At 45.4% G+C, this 19,170-nt stretch overlaps 1 protein-coding gene across 3 annotated transcripts in view; it reads right to left on the minus strand.

The window, feature by feature from the left end:
* The window catches only part of MICU1 (mitochondrial calcium uptake 1), a 107,497-nt gene that overhangs the window by 17,935 nt on the left and 70,392 nt on the right, over window positions 1-19,170 (minus strand). For all 3 annotated transcript variants that reach the window (XM_086616502.1, XM_086616500.1, XM_086616501.1), the window contains one exon: window positions 15,899-16,096. In XM_086616502.1, the coding sequence (XP_086472628.1) occupies window positions 15,899-16,096 (198 nt within the window). The remainder of the gene's footprint in view (window positions 1-15,898; window positions 16,097-19,170) is intronic.

The raw sequence follows: 19,170 nt of genomic DNA on the forward strand, positions 1-19,170 counted from the left end.
CAGGCCTCTGCTAGGTGAATAACATAGATTTTGTCTTCCCCACCCCACCACCACCCCACCCTGCTTTGTGTCTCTAGAAACATCAACATTAGACTTCAACCGATTTTGGTTTCACAGATCTCGGCATTCAGGATCCCTTATTTGATTTCCTTCCAATTTATCAGAAAACACGTGACCTACACTATAGCTGATCACAAGCCAGAAGATGACATTTAACACAAAATTAATTTTTAAACTCCTACAGAACAACCCGGTGCCACTGACTTGACATTATATTGCTCGGTGAGTTAACCATTTCTGCCCTCAACCCTTCTTCTGCACTTAATTACACCTCTTACACAGGAGCCAGCTAGGCACCCAACTGAGATCGAGGTGGGGAGATGAAAGCCAGCAGATCCACCAGCCTTGCTTTCAACCCATGTGTGGGCAGAGCTCCAGACACAGCAAGCTATATGTGCTTTTAATATACAGTACTCTTCAGCTATGCTATACAGCAACTAGGCTGCTTGCAAACGAGCTATTACTATTTCCATGATAACATCAAGTTGGGGGTAAATATTTTTTTTTAGTTATTAGCATATCTGCCAGACTTTTGTGGCTTCTCCCAGTAGGGCACCAAGTGATTCCTAGTGCATTTGAAATGCATGAAGTGCCAGGGCTGGAGGGGTTTGGATGGACTGTGCTGGCAGGAGGCAGCTCCCAACCAGGCAAATTCTGCTTCTTCGCACCTTGTGCTTTCTTCTTTAGTGGCCCACGCAGTATTTGGGAAAAAGATGAAGTTTTTCACTGTCATCTCATACAGACTTTGGGGGTTACTCACGGCACAAAACATCGGCCTCTCCCCTTCTGACATGCTGGGGAAAGGAGAAGGGAAAACTCATTTGGAGGAAAAGTAGGTGTTGTTCTTTAAAAAGCAGAGGAGGTAGCCTTTTCTGCCATGTTTGAAGAATGTGAAGAAGTGTTACAATACCCAAGGGACACAAAAATTTGCAGTCAGTTCTGTTTCAAAAGCAGCACCAATGCTGTCTTCTACTGTACTATTCCTCATTTCAGCCCAAAAGACACAAACCAGTATTTTCCTACCAACCACCTTCAAATATCCCAAGTTTTAGCAGAGCATGAGACAGCATCTTTATTATAGGGTAAGAAACAGGTCTGAATGTCTCTAATCAACGTCCTAAGGGGTGAATATGTTTAGAAAAGTCTTGAGTCAGCGTCTAAAAGCCCACTGGTCCTCTCCCTCATCCGTGCATTAAAGGAGTGGGCATTGCACAGCTCCATGGCGTAACGCAAGCAGTATAGCTCCCTGCACTCTTGCAGATGGGGAAATAAAAAAGGGTTAACTCCTCACAGGTTGGTTTGTTTTTTTTGTAACTGGGTATTGGCATAGAGGTCAGATACAAAAAAAAAAAAGAGACAAGAAAAATAAAAAAACACTTTTCATTTTTCTCCTGATGAGTCTCACACAAAGCCTTTTGGTGCCAAGTTCAAGGAAAGAAAGCAGGATTACTCTCCAAACGCCACGCTAAAGAAGTCTTAACAGGAGCACGATGATGAAACACCTTGTTTCAGCCCAGCTTCCCTCTTCCATTCCCATTTTTAGCCATGACCCTGAGATGTTCAAAGCAATTTGCCCACTGCTGCTGCAGAGGGTCTCAACAAGCTCCTCGCTCCCCTTGCTCAGGCTTTCCCAAATAAAAGATGAAGAAATACACCTCTGGTTTAAGGATTGCCTGGACAAAGTTGGTACATTAAGAATAACGCTGCGATTTCCAATCCATGTTCGCAGCCATGCACAGCTGGGAGAAAGGCAGACAAGCATGCTGTAAGCAGGATTACTTGTAAAATTCAGTGCAAACTAACTTTGGCATCTCTGATGTCACCACAGAAAGCTGATTAACTCATCTTTTTTAGTGGTATTTATTACTAAATGTTTGTAGCTAGAGAAAAAGCAGTGGAGAGAAACACTTATTCCTCCTCTGACTCGCCCTCTCAGCTTCTGGTCCTCAGGGTTTTAGGGATTTCCTTGGTGGGAAGCCGCAGCTGGACCAATATGTTTAAACAGCCACATCACAAATTTTTCCCCAGAGAGGTTGCCTGATGCCACTTGATACCCCCGCTGATCCTTTTATGTTAGGAAAACCAAGGCTACTGGCTCATAAGTTTCCCGGCAGGTACTACTGGCACGTTTTCAACAATCACTTGTGCAAGGAAAGGATGGACAGAGGTGAAGTAAAACACACAAACTCTGGGTTTGACCAATCTGGTCTAGACTGGGCACTGGGGATTCATCTTGTACTACAGGGAAAATAAAACTCAACAAGTGCTACTGCATCAGCTGTTAAAGACACGAGCCAAGGCTGGCAGGGAAAGCCCTTGTGGAGGCAAACCTTTCTAAAAGGTCTGTTAAAAATAACTCCAATATTCAAGCACGAGGATCTCACCAGCCCCGAGCAGCGCTATCAAGATGTGGAGCACAATCACCACGCTGATGCTTGTGGTATTTTTGGCGTCTTGCAAAATTTATTCAAAATCCCACCCTACTGTGATAGCCCGAGCCTTGATCACAGCAGCAGCAAGAGCCTCACCTGCAGCAGACCCACGGCCCGAGGCGAAGCAGCTTTAGTCTTTCGATTTATCGCACAGTTGGGAGATTGTGTTAAAGGACAAAATATAGATAAAGCGAATCTAAGATGAAGGAACTAAAATAACTTATTTATGCAAGTCTCTCTAAAGCACAACATCGTCCTGAGACCCTGTGAAGAAACTCATTCCCCCTCACTGTGGGATCCAAAAGTGGTTCCGACTTTTAATTTCTGCAGGTGGTCGTCAGGTGCAGGGATGAGTCAGAAAACCATACAAATATTATTCACAAGAAATAAAAAAAAAAGCCTGTAAACCGTGGAATTAATTCTTCGTATTCTGGGTTTCTCTCTCTTTAAAATAAACATCTCTAACATTAAACTGAAACACTCAGACTTCCCAAGTCGATTCCTGGCAGCCAGACCTTATGCTCTCCCATAGACAGGCACCCAGCAGCGTTCGTTGCAGAGGCCAGCCTAGAAAGGGGCTGGCAAGAGGGAGCTGGTCAACAACCGGTTCCCAAATTCAAATATAATCACCACAGAACTGAGAAAAAGCAACAAAATCATAGTCATAAAGAAACTTGGCTTCAAATGAGTTGTGAGCAGAAAAACCTTGATTTCAGCTTCTGAAAAAAAAAAAAACCACCATCAATCCCCAACACTCCCTCTCCCACCTCCCTGTCTGGGAGCAGAGGTGCCACATCTGTGCTCTCCTGCCTTCTGGAATGGCTTCTGGCCAACTGAACACAGCTCACCCAGTGTCTCTACTTGAAAACGAAGGAAAGTGCAAAGCCTACAGTAGTTTCTCTTTCAGTACTCCATACACAGCCTATGAAGAGTATTAAGTGTTAAAATCCCTCAGGTTTTTGAAAAGGCAGGAAAACCAGTGTCCTTCCTCAGCTAATCATGATCCTTTGCCTTCATGCATGTGACGTTACAGCACAGGTTATTTTTCTAGTCACTCAGTGGGAGGAAAATAAACCTAAACCCCACAAGGATGGGATGCAGGGCAGAGCACGCTGAGATTTATTATAAGCAAACAAGTCCTCTGACAGCCTTTTTCCCTCTCGTATATCGTACAGAAAGGAAAAGCACGACCAAGGCAATCGCTCAGCCGGCATCGCAGGGCACTGGGTGGTGTGGGACAGAGCAGCTCCTGTCCACATCATCCATGGGGAAACTGGGGAGGGAACGGAGGGGGTCCTACCTCCCTCCAAATCACAGTCCTAAAAATCTACGCACACACCACAGATGGTCGGTGAGTCCAACACCTCCGGAGCAGCTTCCACTCGCAGCCACTTGGTGCCAGCAGCAGATTCTGCATCCGCACGCTGGAGAGGATACAGTAAATAACGAAATATAATGGTCTCCAGTGTTGTTCCCGCAAGCCAGGACGCCCAAGATGCTGAGGAAATTAGTCTAAAATATAATAGGCAGTATTTTGAAATTCATTAAAAGCCAAGGTGAGGTGTAAGGGACAGTGCTTCAGTCTCCTACCGCCAACCCGACCCAGTCCCCATACCCAGTCCATACAACACATTAGAATTCTTTCTACAATCATTTACAAGATTACTCATAATCTTAAAGATGTGTTAAATACCTCCCACCTCCCCAAAAGCCCCATCAGCCAGGATGAGCACCTTCAGGTTCCTCTATAAGCTGAAACATGGGTAAACTTCCCTCTAGCTTTGCTTTCTGTCTGAAGAAATAACCCTACCTCTCTTTTCTTCCAGGCTTGGAGGATAGGCTTCATCACATGAGGAGAGCAGAAGGCAAATAAACAGACAGTTTTCTCTGCTTCCACATCCCCTTAATTGCATAACTTTTTATAGAAAGGCAATACAAGGATCCACCATAAAGTGACAGGCCCATAATCCTTCTGCTTCCAGACTTGGTTATTTCCCCCTCTCTCCACTAACCCAATCCACCTTCTCCTGCAGGAAATCAAATGCCAGCTCCTAAGAAGTATCCAGCCTGAACCTATTCAGAAACACCACCATGAGAAACACATTTATGCAAAAAAACCCCACTGGAACTTCTTAAACACAGAGGTTACTCCTTTCCTGTTGTCTTCTGCTGCCACCAGCTGCAAGGCTCATTGCCGTGAAACGAAGCAGCTCTGATGGCTAAGGGGTCATCTGGCACAGGCAGGAGGACCTCCTCTGCGTCCTCCCCAACCGTGGAGACGGGGCATCGCAAATGCTGCCACGGGCTCACATCAGCTACTGCCCTGACGTAGATTTTTCCAACCTGAGAAACATCAGGGAAACCAGGAAATGTCATTTAAACTGAAGGTTTAGGGTACAAGCAGCATCGTGTCTCTACGATCACAGACCTGTGGGCCCGGCGCACTGTACGTTGCGCAGTAAGGGCTGAATTTCCCCTTCCAGTTCAGGCTTGGTGCAGTGAGACACGTGGCTTCAGCTGAGACACGGCAGTGTTTCGGAAAGAAAACATGATATGAAATTTTAACTTGCTCCCAGGACATATGTCCTTCAGAAAAAAGGTCAAGCTCAGGTTCGAGACACTCCTCATGGGAAGACTTCTCACTCCACCTGCCTCTCCTTCCTCCTCATTAAATTCGTCATCACCAAAAGCATTAATATGGGAAACTTTTACCTAAAACCCCAGTGCTGAAACCCTAACTAATCAGAGACCACAAGTATAAAAAACTCCTTCAAAAAACAGGGAGCAGTGTTTTGTCCCAGCTGCCACCAGACCGAACTACACCCAAAACTTTTCCTAAAGCGAAGCCAAAAGAAAAAGCAGAGGCACCTTCTGGGCTGTTTTGCTGATTACCTCTACGGTGCAACCCTTCCAGCAGCCCCAGGATGGGGAAGTCAGCTCGGTCCGCGCTTCGGGACCTGAATCGATATTCCCTGGACTTATCCCGCGACGGGAATACCAACTGCTGAGTCACATGGATGAAGAGATAACTCTGTGCTGCTTTTTTTGCGATTATGCCCGTACCTATCGGTGCATGTGCTCGTCTGAGAGGTACTGCACTAGTCTATAAATACCAGAAAAGAGAATAAAACATGGCCACATCACTTTTAAGAGGGATATTAAACACAAATACCACCAAGCATAATACTCCTGCTCTCCAAGAATCAGCATCTTCAACTTACTAGGTTTCTATTTTTCAGAAATACTCCTAAACCCATCTGTTGCAAATTTCAAGTAGATATTCTTGAACTTCAATCTAGCTGCAACCAGGTATCCCGGCAATATAATTTCTATCCTCTTTAAAGGCTCATATTAGCATAATATCTCTATTTTAGCAGGCTCTTCAATTTGCAGGAAGGCTTCTCCTAAAAATCAAGCAAACAAACCATGTATTCCCTACAATCTTGAAAGATGTATCTAAAAATCAAACATATGTGGCACATTTCCAATGAAGACAGCAAAAAACTCTAATCTACAAGGACTTTTGGACAGAGAGAAAAGTGTTGAGAGATGATTTTTAAGCTTATTTATGCTGGTTAAACAAACATCAATAGGAGAAATATTGCTAATACTAATTCTGTCAGGTTTAGGGGTAGTTGAAAAAGGTGACCTGTTCCGAGAGCCACGGTGTGTGTAATAAAGAATCAAAGGGTCTGGGAAACAAAGATTTGTAGGGTAATATTCAGATTCTCAATATACGACCCTTTAAGGTGGTATTTGCTCAAAGCTTTATTTGACAGGCTGTAATACATTATTTATCTGCAAACTACTGCAGCACTGGCTCTGTTTACTGTTCTGGAGAAGCAAGCTGCCAGGATCTCTTGTCAAGTGACATGTACAACTATGACAGAGGAAGGAGGAAAAAAAAAAGGGGGTAAAACACTGTACATCTTCCTAAATCCCAGCAACCTCCTTCATCCCCAAAAAATGAATATATTTGAGAGTAAGCTGTAATGTTTGCACAGGCACCAAATTACTTCCAAAAAAGAAACGAAGGCAAAAGTTTGTAAAGGCTTTTTAGCTGGAAAAGTCAAAAGTCTGCCCAAGAAAGTTGGTCCGGAGCTGGATAACCCAATACAGAGAAGCAAACCACAACCACCACGACCCACCTCTGATGGCCGGAGTGGGCTGGGAGGCTCCCTGCCCGCAGCGGCTCCTGCCCGGCGTCCTGCAACACCGGCTGCGCCGAGCTGGCACGCTGCCTCCTGCCAATGGCAGTCCCCGCTCCACCAGGGATGGGCAGACAGCACCGCAAAGTCCTTGGGTTTGGAAACCACTCCTGAGCCTCGTAAAACTAGCCAGAGCATCCAAGTTATTTGATTGCCCGTTAACTCCCTCCCCTGCCTGATTCCCCGGACTCAAGCACAGGTTGTACAGCTGGATCAGGTCAGGAAAAATGCTCTCAATGCTACCAGCAGCAGCTTGCTTCTCTTGATCTTTAAAAAAAAAAATAAAAGAAAGAAAAGGGAGCTGTTTTGACACGAGAAAAATCCTATCTTCCAAATGCTTTCCCTTTTTGCACTTTCCCTCTGCTCTCAGAGTAGCTTAAGTGAATATGTAGCAGCCAGGTTAAAAATGTACTAAAAATGTACATCTGTCAGCAGCAGTGCAATCCCAGCAGACCAGGTGTTTGATGGATGCTTTTGAGGTTTCATTGACCTTGGCATGCCACTGCTGCCTGCAAGGGGAAAAAATTAATTCCAATCACCAGCAACTTGTTATGCTTTAATGAGCAATTAAAAAGGTTATGTAAAGATGGCTGCACCTGAAATCCATCCTCATGAATCAAAATAACTCCTTGCCAGCTCCGTAAAGATCTGCAATTTGAAATTTCATGCGGTGGAGGAACGAAAGGAAGGAAATGTAAAGGAGAGGAATCAGTAATACTAAGGGGAAAGGACGTGTCTGATGAATTAAAGGGAAGCACTTGCCTGACTGCCAAGATAGAGAGAGGGAAGAGATGAGCAGCCACCTCCCACTGCTGCTCTCCAGACCTGGCTCCATTCCTGCCCTTAGCAATGCTCCTGGTACCTCGGCGTGAGGAACGGAGCAGCTTTTCCATCCTATGTGCTCGCTGAATGAGGACAGAGCAAAGTTCAGAAGCAGTCCGAGTTCCCAGTCCCCCCACAGGGATACCCACAGCACAGCAGAGCCACAAGTACCAGAGCCAAGCTGTTACTCTGAAAAACACAAATAAAAATCTCTATGGAACTGATATACACAATTTTATTAAGAAATATAGCGCTCTCACTCCCTGGTAAGAGTTTATGCTGTTTGTGCTTGACCTTGGCGCTCAATTTGCCAAGAAAAATAAGTTTGCAGCAGTTTGATTCAGCCTAGCAGGGAAAAAGGGAATGCCTGCATCCTGCTCCCTCGTCCTCAACGCACCAACAGAAGCAAAGTCAAGAGCTGAAGCACAGACAGCAACGCGTGGAGGTGCAGAACAGCTTTGTCTTCGGAGCTTGAAAGAGGAAAAAGAGCAAGAGGACTAAAGCATTGGATCTTACAGCAGAAGAACAAGGCAGAAGTCAGATACCTGCTACAAGAATTGCTCATCAGAAGCTTCCCAACCAGCGATTTTAGCATGCTGTTATCACACAGGACTTGATTTGTATTTGTTTTGGGTTGTGCTTCAGAAGCTGGCTGACATTCTCACCCACGGAAGCGCAGCAAGCCCGCTGGGGAATAAACATTTTGGGTTTTTTCTGTGATTAATAAAACACATTGCCCATGCTCCTGTAGTCACCATACTTGAGGGTCCACAAGAGGATGGAAAACACGCAGCCCTAAACATCTGCTTTGGTTTTTGTCAGCAAACCGGGACATGGCAAACACCTCAGCAACAGCTCCGCAATAACAAAACAAAGCTGCAGAAGCTTCCAAGACAGTTCCTGCCCTTCCCACCTCGCTAAAAGCACGAAACCCAGCACCAGCACAAGACCCTGTGCATATGCTGAGCTTGCCAGGCACGAGATACTGTTGGTCCAAAGCCTTCATCCATATGGGGCTTATGGACCCAGGTACATCACCCATCGAATGCGGCTGTACAGCTGTAGTCCCGACACGTCCTCCCGGGCGTCCCCAGCCTCCTGTCCATCAACTTTTGGGACCACTTGGCTCTTGGTTAACTGAATTGTGCGTGACTTAATTAATCAAAACACCCCTCTTGGGATTGTATTTGCAGGGATCCTACAAAAGGCTCTGCTGCCTGCAGGAGCGCGGGGCTCAGCACACCGCACTGCGGGAGCTCAGGAGTGGATTTACACAGATTTCATAAAGCAAGAAAGGATCCCGTTGTTACAGAGCAAAAGCCTCTACTGGTACTAACGATGCAATAAAGAGAAGTTCCAATAAAATCCTCAAACGGCTTCGCCTGCAGAGCCGCTGCATCAACCACACTGAAGTCACCCAGTTCAAACACAAGCGAAACAGCAGCACATCCCACAGCGGACGTCCTCTCACCGGGCACCGCGACGGTCGCTTTCATCAGTCCGTGCAGCACCCATCCCAAACGAGGGGATGGCAAAGCTCCTCCTGTGCGTTCCAGCGATGCCCCAGCAACGCTCACAAGCACCTGCAGCACCTCAACACACATGTGTAGTCACAACTGAGCCAGCTTCACTGGCACGCTTCTGGACCACTGACTATTCGGGTCTACTGACCACAGGACGTTCTCAGCTTGATGATGGGTACCTGCTCGGTGTCACTGCCCTTAACCTCAGCACATCAGAGCCAGTCGCAGTGCTGCAACTGCTCACTTGCTGCTGCTGATGGAGCAGACCCAAGTTACAGCTAAGATACAATTTAAGAAGGGGCTGTCCGAGTGCTTTTACTTGATTTCAATCCAACAGGTACGTTGGAGATGACGGCACAGCCAGACAGTCTTCCCATGCTCGTGTAGGCTGAGCAAAGAGTTGATTCAAGCAGAGCCCAACGGCCTGCGTGCCCATCACTCCTTCAAGCACACCGGTTAGCACCTCCAGGATGTCTCACCGAGCATTTCACAGCTGACACGCAGATGTTGGATGGGATCTTCTGATCCTGAGCCCCCCCGAACCACCCCACAGCTGATACGCAACTCTTCCTCCAGCTGTCAGAGAGAGGCACTGGAAGGGCTTGTTTGCTCTGGCACAGATTATTTCCTCACTTGCTTTTGCAGCCTGTACTGGGGAGGAATTAGTCAGGAAGAGTGTTTACAGCATCTTTGGGTAAAGGCATGAAGCACAGCACCTCACCTCTGATGGTGAACCACTCACCCACCCAGTGGCACTCTCCCTTCTTAATGAAAGAAGGGCTTGAAATTCAACCTGCCTGGTATTTAAACTGAACTTTCCCTGGTGCACATTTAAGCCTTTCATTACCTGCTCTGCCATTACTGATTGATGAAAATTACTTGCTTCAGTCTTCTTTATAGTGACTCCTCATATTTACTGAGACATTTATATCTCCCTTCTGTCTCTCCTTTAAGCCGCACATGACATGGCCTCGTAACTTATTCCTATTTTCCATATTTTTTTTTTCCATACTAACATCCCATTCTGAATTCTTACCAAGTCTTTGGCCAACATTGGACAAAAAACGAATGCCAGCTCTTCCCCAAACACTAACCGTGACACCACGGCCAAGCTGAAAGCTTCACGTGACCCTTTCTATTCACACGCCAAGACAAAAAGCACACTGCCAGAAGCTCTGAATGCCATCAAAAACGTGATGAGCTGGCCAGATCATCTCAACTGCCTGCTTAGAAATTCCCAGCTTACACATGTATACGCTGGGCTGCGACTCCTTAACTACAGAGTTTTGTGATACGAACCTAATCATGATGGTTGCTCAATCCCATTTTTAACTGGAGATGTCACAAAACTGTTATCCACAACACCTTCATGGCTATCCATCACAAAATCGCGGTTATCAGCCTTAATTCTATTCCCTAAAACTTCTAACACATTAAATACAGAAGAAGGAGTATATAGACTTGCAGGAAGAAGCCTGATAACTCTCCTTGGCACTAAACCCACCGTGGCTTTGTCCATCCCTGACTCCAGTAAGGACTTCTGAGGGTAAAAAGCCTCCATGTTAAACTCCTCTTTCCTCCCAGAGCTGTTTTAAGTTTTTTTGCCATCAACATACCTTGAGCCTAGAGTCAGGGGATGACAAAAGCCACACAGCCTCAGAGCGTGGGCTCTCAGACTCAGATGGGGACAGATATGTTCTCTAAGACATCCCATCCACTGACCTGGAGGCTCATTTTAGGCTGTCTGTATTTAACGATCAGCCCATCCTCCCCTCCTTCCCCATGGCATACTGAATAGTTTCAAAGTGTGTCTTTTAATACCTTGTACCGCAGCCTCACTGGAACATCCCAGGAGATCCAAACCACTCCTCAAAACGTTTGCACATCAGAGATGCCACAGTGACAGGCACTCCAGGTGAGCGTCGTAACCAGGTCAGGAAATCACTAACAAAGAAGCCAAGCAATTTTTGTATCCGCAATTTTTGTATTTTGTGAAGTTTTTTGAACTTCGAGTGCTGGTTTGGCTTTTCAAATGTAAGGACTATGTGAAGGAAGAGAAAGCAAGCAACGGACTAAAGGAGATACAGAGGATATAGATAAAGAACTGACAAACCTATGTACGTATATAAAATCCATTACAGAACACGGAGGAGGAGGAATTCATAAGAAAAAAGGGAAAACGTTACATCCACCATCACTGTTCCCATGGTGGCCAGGCCAGCAGGGAAGCTGACAGGTGAGCAGATCAGCAGGTAAAGGACACAGCTAACCACAACAGACTGCCAAAAGGGTGACTTAAAATAAAAACGTCTCGTGGAAGTTGGATAGCAAATTGACCTCCAAAAAGTCCAAGTTTTGGGCCCTTCCTTACAAAGCTTAGCCAATCTGACACCGCCAGACTTCATTTTTCAGGCCAGTCATAACAACTTATTTAAGTTACTCTTTTCTTTCATCTAAATCACTGCAGCAGATACAAAAATATGTGACTCACTACTGCAAACTTTGTTGTCTATGTTAACAAATCACCAAAATTCTGTAGTAGCCTGCAAGACCATATAGAAGCATGGCAGAACTCAAAAAAAATCTTGAGTAAGCTGGTAACAACACAGTTTTTAATACTTGGTACAGGATTGCTCTGATATAAACTACTCTAGCACTGGGATTCAAAACAGAAAGGCACTCATAGATGCAAGTTATTCTAAAACCAGACTGTGAAGCATTAGAAATACCTCTGAAAGCAGAGTATTTGTTAAGATAGGGTTGAGATCCAAAAAGATCTAGGACTTTCTAACGAGTTATGTGCAGATGGGAGAGCGTCCATCACCCTTTCTTCATACAAACCAAACCAAGCAACAATCACATCAGCATTGGCCATGAAAACAAGAGTTTCCAGGGTAAAGAAGTTACTCTCCCATTACCTGTTACAGAACAGACGCATAAAATAAGTGATTTTTCTGGATAGCAGCAATGACATGTGATACCTTTGCCATATTCTCACACAATCCCATTCTACTTCTCTTTGCCCCCGTGCTTGAAAAGACCTTTTGCTTGAGAGGGACCACACTAGGGCATCCTTGGGTAAACAAAGATCCCTATGTTTAAGGATACACATCTGCGTGAGGACCTGACTCCTTGACCTATCTGGCAAGCTCTTCCATGGGAAGCTGCATCCCACCACCTCAAAACGTAGACCTCAGTTCACACCAGACTGAGAAGCAGAGCTGCTCAAAGCCGTGCAGCACAACCTTGCCTCTCCAGCTGTGGCATCTCCTGCCAGGGAGACAGCCCCTCACCTACCAGGTGGATTAGTATCTGCTTCACCAATTCAGCTGAGAACAAATGTCCTCTGTGAGTAACTGCCAGGGAAACAATGTGCTATAGAAATCTCACTGCAGCCAATTTGGAAAAAAAAATTCTTCACTAAGGTCTTACACCACGGGCACATATCCCACCTGCTGGCAGAAAGAAGCCTAGAGAAATTAAACAAGACTAAGGATGGAGATAAAAATCACTGTTATTCACAGGTTTTGGGTTGCCTTTCAGAGGTGACAGATGTGGAGAGCAAAGGGCTAACACACCTTTTCTACATGCACTTAACGGAATCACAGAAAAATTAGGGCTGGAAGAGCCCCATGGGCTGGCTGGGACTCCTCTTGGTCCACCAAGGACACGGGAATATCAAGGACAGGCACTAACAAGCAGAAATAGCATAAATGATGATGTCAAGTCCTATCCATCTTCTTAACTTGCAGAGTACTTTCATTTTAAAAAAAAAAGCACCATTCAAGCTAAATACTGCCTGTCCTAATAGGACACATTACAGCCACAAAGCCTGTTCAGACTAAATTGTCAGCGTTTGTCACATTAAGTGACAAGGAGAACGGAAGTCTTTCCATAGGTGCTAATGCAAAGCAGCACGAACACGGCAAGAAAACGCTGACGACTTTGCTGGGAGCCTGCCCCATTCGGTGGGCTGGTTCCTGTGGCTCAGCTTTAGCTAAACTGGGCCACCTCACAACGCAACAAGGAGGCCACAGCTTTCTCGAAGTAGCCAAACCACCAAAAGTTGTAATAAGCCATTAAAAGCTTCTCCTCTCCCTCTGGCTGTGGTTACCTCTCTCATCCTTCCTTTCCCACAACTGATTGCTGAGTTTCCATAAAGTGATGAAAACTGTGCTTTCATCAAAAAAAAAATAAGCTGAAGGGAATAAAAAAACACCCGGCCATGGTTACTTAAACATGCTGTCAGCACTTCAGCCATAAGGAACATTGAAACATTCAGGACTTTGTCTGATCTAATGCCTCTGAGAAAACTCCTGCTCGATCATAACAAGCAATATGCCCGAATATTTTGGTAAGAAAAAAATAAACTGCAATCAGTAAGAGGAAAGTGGGTTTGGATGGTCAGAAACTATTGTTCCACCTCCACACTCAGCAGAAGAAATCGGCTGTCAAGTGTATTAACTGCGGATATGCTTGGATCCTGAGCCAAAAACAGCTTTAAAAAGGGTGTTAAAGTAGATTTCTGTTGGAAGAGAGAAATCAAGCATCCCAGTTTGAGAACAGAGGCACTGTGTTACTCAGGGGCTGCACCAGCCCCAGGAGATATTCTTCACACCTGCTCACATGCACTTCCCCAAAGCCTTTTCTGGAGTTCAGACACCGAACATGGAAAAAAAAAAAAACAGTTTTCAAATTTTCATCCCAGCTTCAGACCATGTACTAAGTTTGCTAAACCAGCAAAGGATGAGTAGATGAGGGTACAAGAGTTCAGCTGAGCCCCTGGCAGACCTGCCACCAATTCTTTTCTCTTCCTTCTTTCTCCCCCCTTAACACTAGCCATGCTGAGAGAAGGATCCAGAGATGGTCTTCATGGGCTGCTGAGCACCAGGCTGATGAAGAACCACTGTGCTCATGGGCTTGTTAGCCAGACAGACACGTAAAACAAGGGAAGCTGTTAAAAATCAGCTACGTGAGTTACCTGATGCTCTGTGGTATGGTGTTTTCCAGCACCACTTCTCCAGTTGTTCTGGCCTGCATGGGTCAAGGTACTTACTTGAGGGATGTCTCTGCTGTGAATTACCACGTTTTTAAGTGGCTGAGCTCATCAGAGCACTCCCTGGAAAAGGAGCAATGCAAACCCACTAGACACTTGTGTGAAAAGCCACTTAACTGTGAACACAATCAAACATGGAGCAAGGACAGAAGGTGGGAGATCATGTCAAGAGAGAGAAAAGCAGAAGAGGAAAGGCGCCACGTTGCATAATGCCGAGGACAGAAAAAGGCCTGTATTGCCCAAATGGGTGAGAACTATGAACAGTATCATGAATTTGGGAAAAAAAAAAGAAGTTTGGCAGAACAGAACTGTTACCTTTGCACAGGTCGATTTTTCAGTTAAAACAAGTATCAAAAATGCTAAGCACAGCATGGTGCTGTGCTCAAGGGTGCTGTCAGGAACTCAGTAACGATGTGTTTATGATACTCATTAACTTACCGAGACACAAGTATCTTGTCCTGTCCCCAATTAATAACTTGTTAGAAAGGCGACTAACGTTCACCAGAAATACATACAGTTGACTGAAATCACTAAAAACTAAATTAATAAACTGTTGCAGAAGGAAAAGAAGAACAAGTATCATGAAGATGAAAAAAAAAAGCATCTTTTTAACAACATAAGTGGGGACCCATGGAGGAAGCACAGGACTCCAGCACAGGGTCAGGAACAACACTTCAATGCTCTCCTTGTTGCTCATCCCTGGAGCAAACGCGGCAGTGGGAAACCAGAGCAGGATGGCAAACGAGGATAAAGTGATTTCTGTTTCTCTTCCCGTTGAATTTGTGTTTCACCCACACCACCCACTTCAGCGACCAGCTAAATGAAGTCAGTGAACTGGACAATTACCTTCGTAAAAAAAAAATTATTCCTTGGGTCAGTTTCTTACTCGGATTCGTAAAACTCCAAATAAAAAAAGGAATAACGTCAGGTTAAGTTTGCAACGACTGACTTAATGGGAACTTAATAAAACGCTGCCTGTTAGCGGGATCACGCGACCTGAGCGCGCCAACATGCTATGCTTGTACTCGCTTTAGTCGAAAGAACCCAACTTTGAGGCTTGATGCTTAAATTCCGGCTATGTGACTAGGAGGACAGAGATTGGGAGCTGCTGCTAGCTCCTGGTGATGGAAAGGAAAAAAGGAGACCTTCAGTTCAACTGAAGGGCAGGAGTCTCAGAATATATGGACGTTTCTTATAATGCACGTTAACCCAGGAGTGAATAACGGCGGTCGCTTAACAGAGACCACCTATTTAGCAGGATTCACATATGGCTTGGACGCTTACACAGCCAAAATATTCAGAACAGAGAAGCAAAGAAGAAGGTGGGGGCAAAAGCAGAGATGAAGAGTTTTGGAATGGTTATGAACCCTGATCATTCAGGGCACAGCTTGCTCACTAGGAATGAGATAAACTGTCCTTGAGAAGGTAGCAACAGACTGCTCACAAGCTCTTTTGTCTTCTTCTAAAGCATCTCATAACCCTCTCCATCAGCAGTGCCAAGGTGCTGGCAAGGCAAGCACCACACGGACTGACACACACCTGGGACCCACCAGCTGCTGCTGCAACTCCACAAGAGCAGCTACCAACAAAAGCTGGAGATGTTCCTGGGGAGTGCCACAGGCACCAAAATGCTCATCAGAAATTCAACATCAGGTTTGATCTGTGAGTGCTATGAGCTGCAGCTCTAGTAATTCCCTCCAAACCCTTCCCATGCTTTCGCTCTTCCTCCAGAAAACGTCATGCAGCCCTGTCCACACTGCACTGCCCTCTCCACCATACGTTAAAAATAATCCAAACCTCGAGCTTCAGAATATCATGCTGCAGTTTGCGTTGGAAGTCGAGGAAGTGGGAGATGGTCAGCTTCCCCTTCAGATCTGCCCCAAAGAAGTATGTTGTCAGCGCAGAGTTGAAGCCAGTTTTCAGGGTGTTCCCTGTCGTAGACCTGTCTCTGTGGCGCATGCCCATGCTGGTTTGGGAGCGAATGATGCTCTGGACCTAAAAACAAGGAGGAGGACGTTAGCACCAAAATCACCACTGGGACTTAGGCTAACCAAGTATCAGTATGAAGAGCTCCAGGCTCGGCCATGTCATCCCTTGTTTTTCTAATTCTGCCTGAAATACTTCTCAAGAGATGTGACAATCCAAAAGTTTGGCTGAACTTAACGCTTTGTTTTTTTTTTTTCAGTCCTCTCTAAAGGAAGAAGAGTATAAAAATGCTTAAAACGTGTTTTAAGAAACAATTGACCCAGTTTGCAGATGAGCATTTTAGCGCTGATCCTATGCCTGGTCAACAGAGAGCAGCTTCTTCCCAGTGAAGTTGCAGGAGGAGAGCAAACAGAGGCAACTGTGGGGAAGAAAAAAGCCTGCATGCATTTTTGAGCTTCTACTCCTACTTTACTGCCCATCCTTGTTAGTTCACACCAACCCCAGGTAGCTCACATTGCATTTCCTTCCCCCTCGTGCACAAACCCCGGGTTTTTCCACCCAAGGGCATCCCCGTCCTTGTTGCCTGCTGCCCTCTGCTGTGGCTGGAAGCTGCTCTGTCCCCGGGGCTCAGCAGAAAGCTGAGCTGTAGGCAGAGGTTGACCAAACCAGAGCAAAAGGATCTCTAAAAGTCCTTCAAGCTGCATCAGCCCAAAACCCACCCCAGCAGCAGTGCCAGCAGAATAACAAATAATGCAGAAGTATCTGAGTTACCAGCAGACTATTTGCACAGACAGCCAAGTGTGAAAATACACAGAAAATAACAGCAGTATCTCAATGTTTTTAACAAACCACGCAGGCAAACAGCCTCCTCCTCCTCCCCTGAGCTCTCAGCAGTGCCCTGTACCTTCTTGAAGGCACTGCTCAACTCGAGCGGACATTATGGGACAGGGCAAGGACACGCTCAACAGCTTCTCTACCAACTACAACATGGCAAAAGGTGGAACTGAAAGATGCAAGAACCTGAAAGATCCATCAGTTTGTTATTTTAAGGGTCCTGTGCTAATTTAAGGGGGCAGCCAAGTCAAACACACACTTGCTTCCTCTCTCCATCCCCAAGTATCCCACTACCCCTTCCCAGCACCTGCCCACCTGAATGATTACTGCTGGGATATGAGAAGCCAAGCTTCTTCTCTGCATAATACATAATTTCTCTTCCAACAAGGCAGCAGAAGGATTCATATTAAGGACAATGAGTGTCAGAAAGGAGGAGGGAAAAAAAAACCCATCCATCACTCAGTGTAGCCTCGATGGCACAAGATTCCCGAAGCCCCAGCAAGCACCATTGCTTTGTCTTCAGCCTCTTCCTCCGGCCCACAAAAGTTGGAAGAGAGGAAGGAAAACAGCTGCCAAGAGCTCCAGCTGTCAAAAGGATGCTAGAACCTCATTATCAGGGTATACGGGGTGTTCAATTTTTTTCCTAACAAGAAAGCGAGCGCTGGAACAACCCCAATGGGGATGTTCTAGAGGAGAACGTCGGGTCTCCGTGCCGGGCTCACCTCACTTGAAATGCTGCCTCTGAACCACAGAGTACTGGCTATTCTTCCACAAGGAAAACCAAGTCAAGTCAGAGAAAAAAAAAAAAGAAAAAAAGGTTTTGGGGCTTTTTTGTTCTTCTAAAGATGCACTGTGATGTGAGGAAGGATTTTTGCACTGTAAATAGCAACTCCTCCTTTTGCTTTGCGCTCCACTTTAACTGCAAGCTCTGCATGAACATTTTGGAGACAAATATTTATAAACTGTCTGAGGCAATGTGGTTTATGACCAGCTTGGAAAATTGCCCCCTGTCTCTGCAGAAGCGAGTGTTTACCACACTGCAGACTGTTCGATACAGCATCTTTTCCCGGCTGTTATTTATACGGCATCCTACACCCCGCTGCTTCTCTCCTCATCTATATCAAGCGTCGGACAGTTTGAAAATCCATCTGTGGGCACTGGAGCCAAAACTATTTGGCTGGTCTCTATTTTGGGTAGTCCTAACACCCAGAAACGCAGGCAACCACTGCAAGAAGTTGTCCTCCAGCTCAACCGGTGCTGTCCTCCCCCACAGCTCATCCGTTATAGAATCATAGAATTATTTGGGTTGGAAGGGACCTTCAAGATCATCTCATTCCAATTCCCCTACCACAGACAGGGACATCTTCCACTAGACCAGGTTGTTCAAAGCCTCATCCAATCTGGCCTTGAATACCTCCAGGGATGGGGCATCCACAACTCCTCTGGGCAACCTGTTCCAATATTCCACCACCCTCATATCTAAGGATATCTTGTATCTTCCTGATATCATACGAGGATATGAAGCACAGAGATGCTTCACTGTCTTTTGTGGGTATTTCAGCCTAAGTGTTTGTGATCTGTTTCATCTTTTGCATCAGACAAGTGGGGAAAAAAAAGAAAAAAAAAATCAATGAAAATAGTTAATGGCTTGAAGAGAAATCATGAGTAACACTGCCTGTGAGTTTACTACTTGTCATCCAACTTTTTAATTAAAAAGAGTAAACTAACAATTTACATGCTGAAGGATGAAAAGGATAATGATGCAGGCACCAAACTATTCAGCACTATGCATTAGCCATATGCATCAACTGGGAAAAAAAGATCTGAGGCTCCTCAGTGAGGTCTGAAAAAATTCAATATTTTCTTGTTAGGTAGTTAAAGCCTCCGACTTACTTGCATATTAGCTAAATTACTGCAAGTGATTTTCTTTCTTGATGAATACTCTTAAGGTTTCTCAGACATTAATGAGCAAAGGGACCTGCTGTTGGCTGTCTCCAAAGACGACCTGTGAAAGAGGAGTAGGAAATTCATTCCCACATGCTCCCAGTCAGTGGGGAGAGATGATGCTTCTGCGTTGACTCTTTCCTTTTCTACTCATTCTAACCCAAACGATGTTGCTCTTTTAAAACGATGCCACCTCTAACAGCTTAATCCCCTGGAAGGGTCAGTTCCAGCTGCCCCTGCCAGGTACATCTGTTGATGGGACAGACCTGCAAACCCTGCCATATCCTTCATGCTCTTACTGAAGCATTCCCATAAGGAGTGAAAAAGGGAATTTTTAATATAAATTATTGTACGTCTTGTCTTAT

Source organism: Tauraco erythrolophus, chromosome 9, assembly GCF_009769465.1.
Source record: "Tauraco erythrolophus isolate bTauEry1 chromosome 9, bTauEry1.pri, whole genome shotgun sequence".
Taxonomy (NCBI): Eukaryota; Metazoa; Chordata; class Aves; order Musophagiformes; family Musophagidae; genus Tauraco; species Tauraco erythrolophus.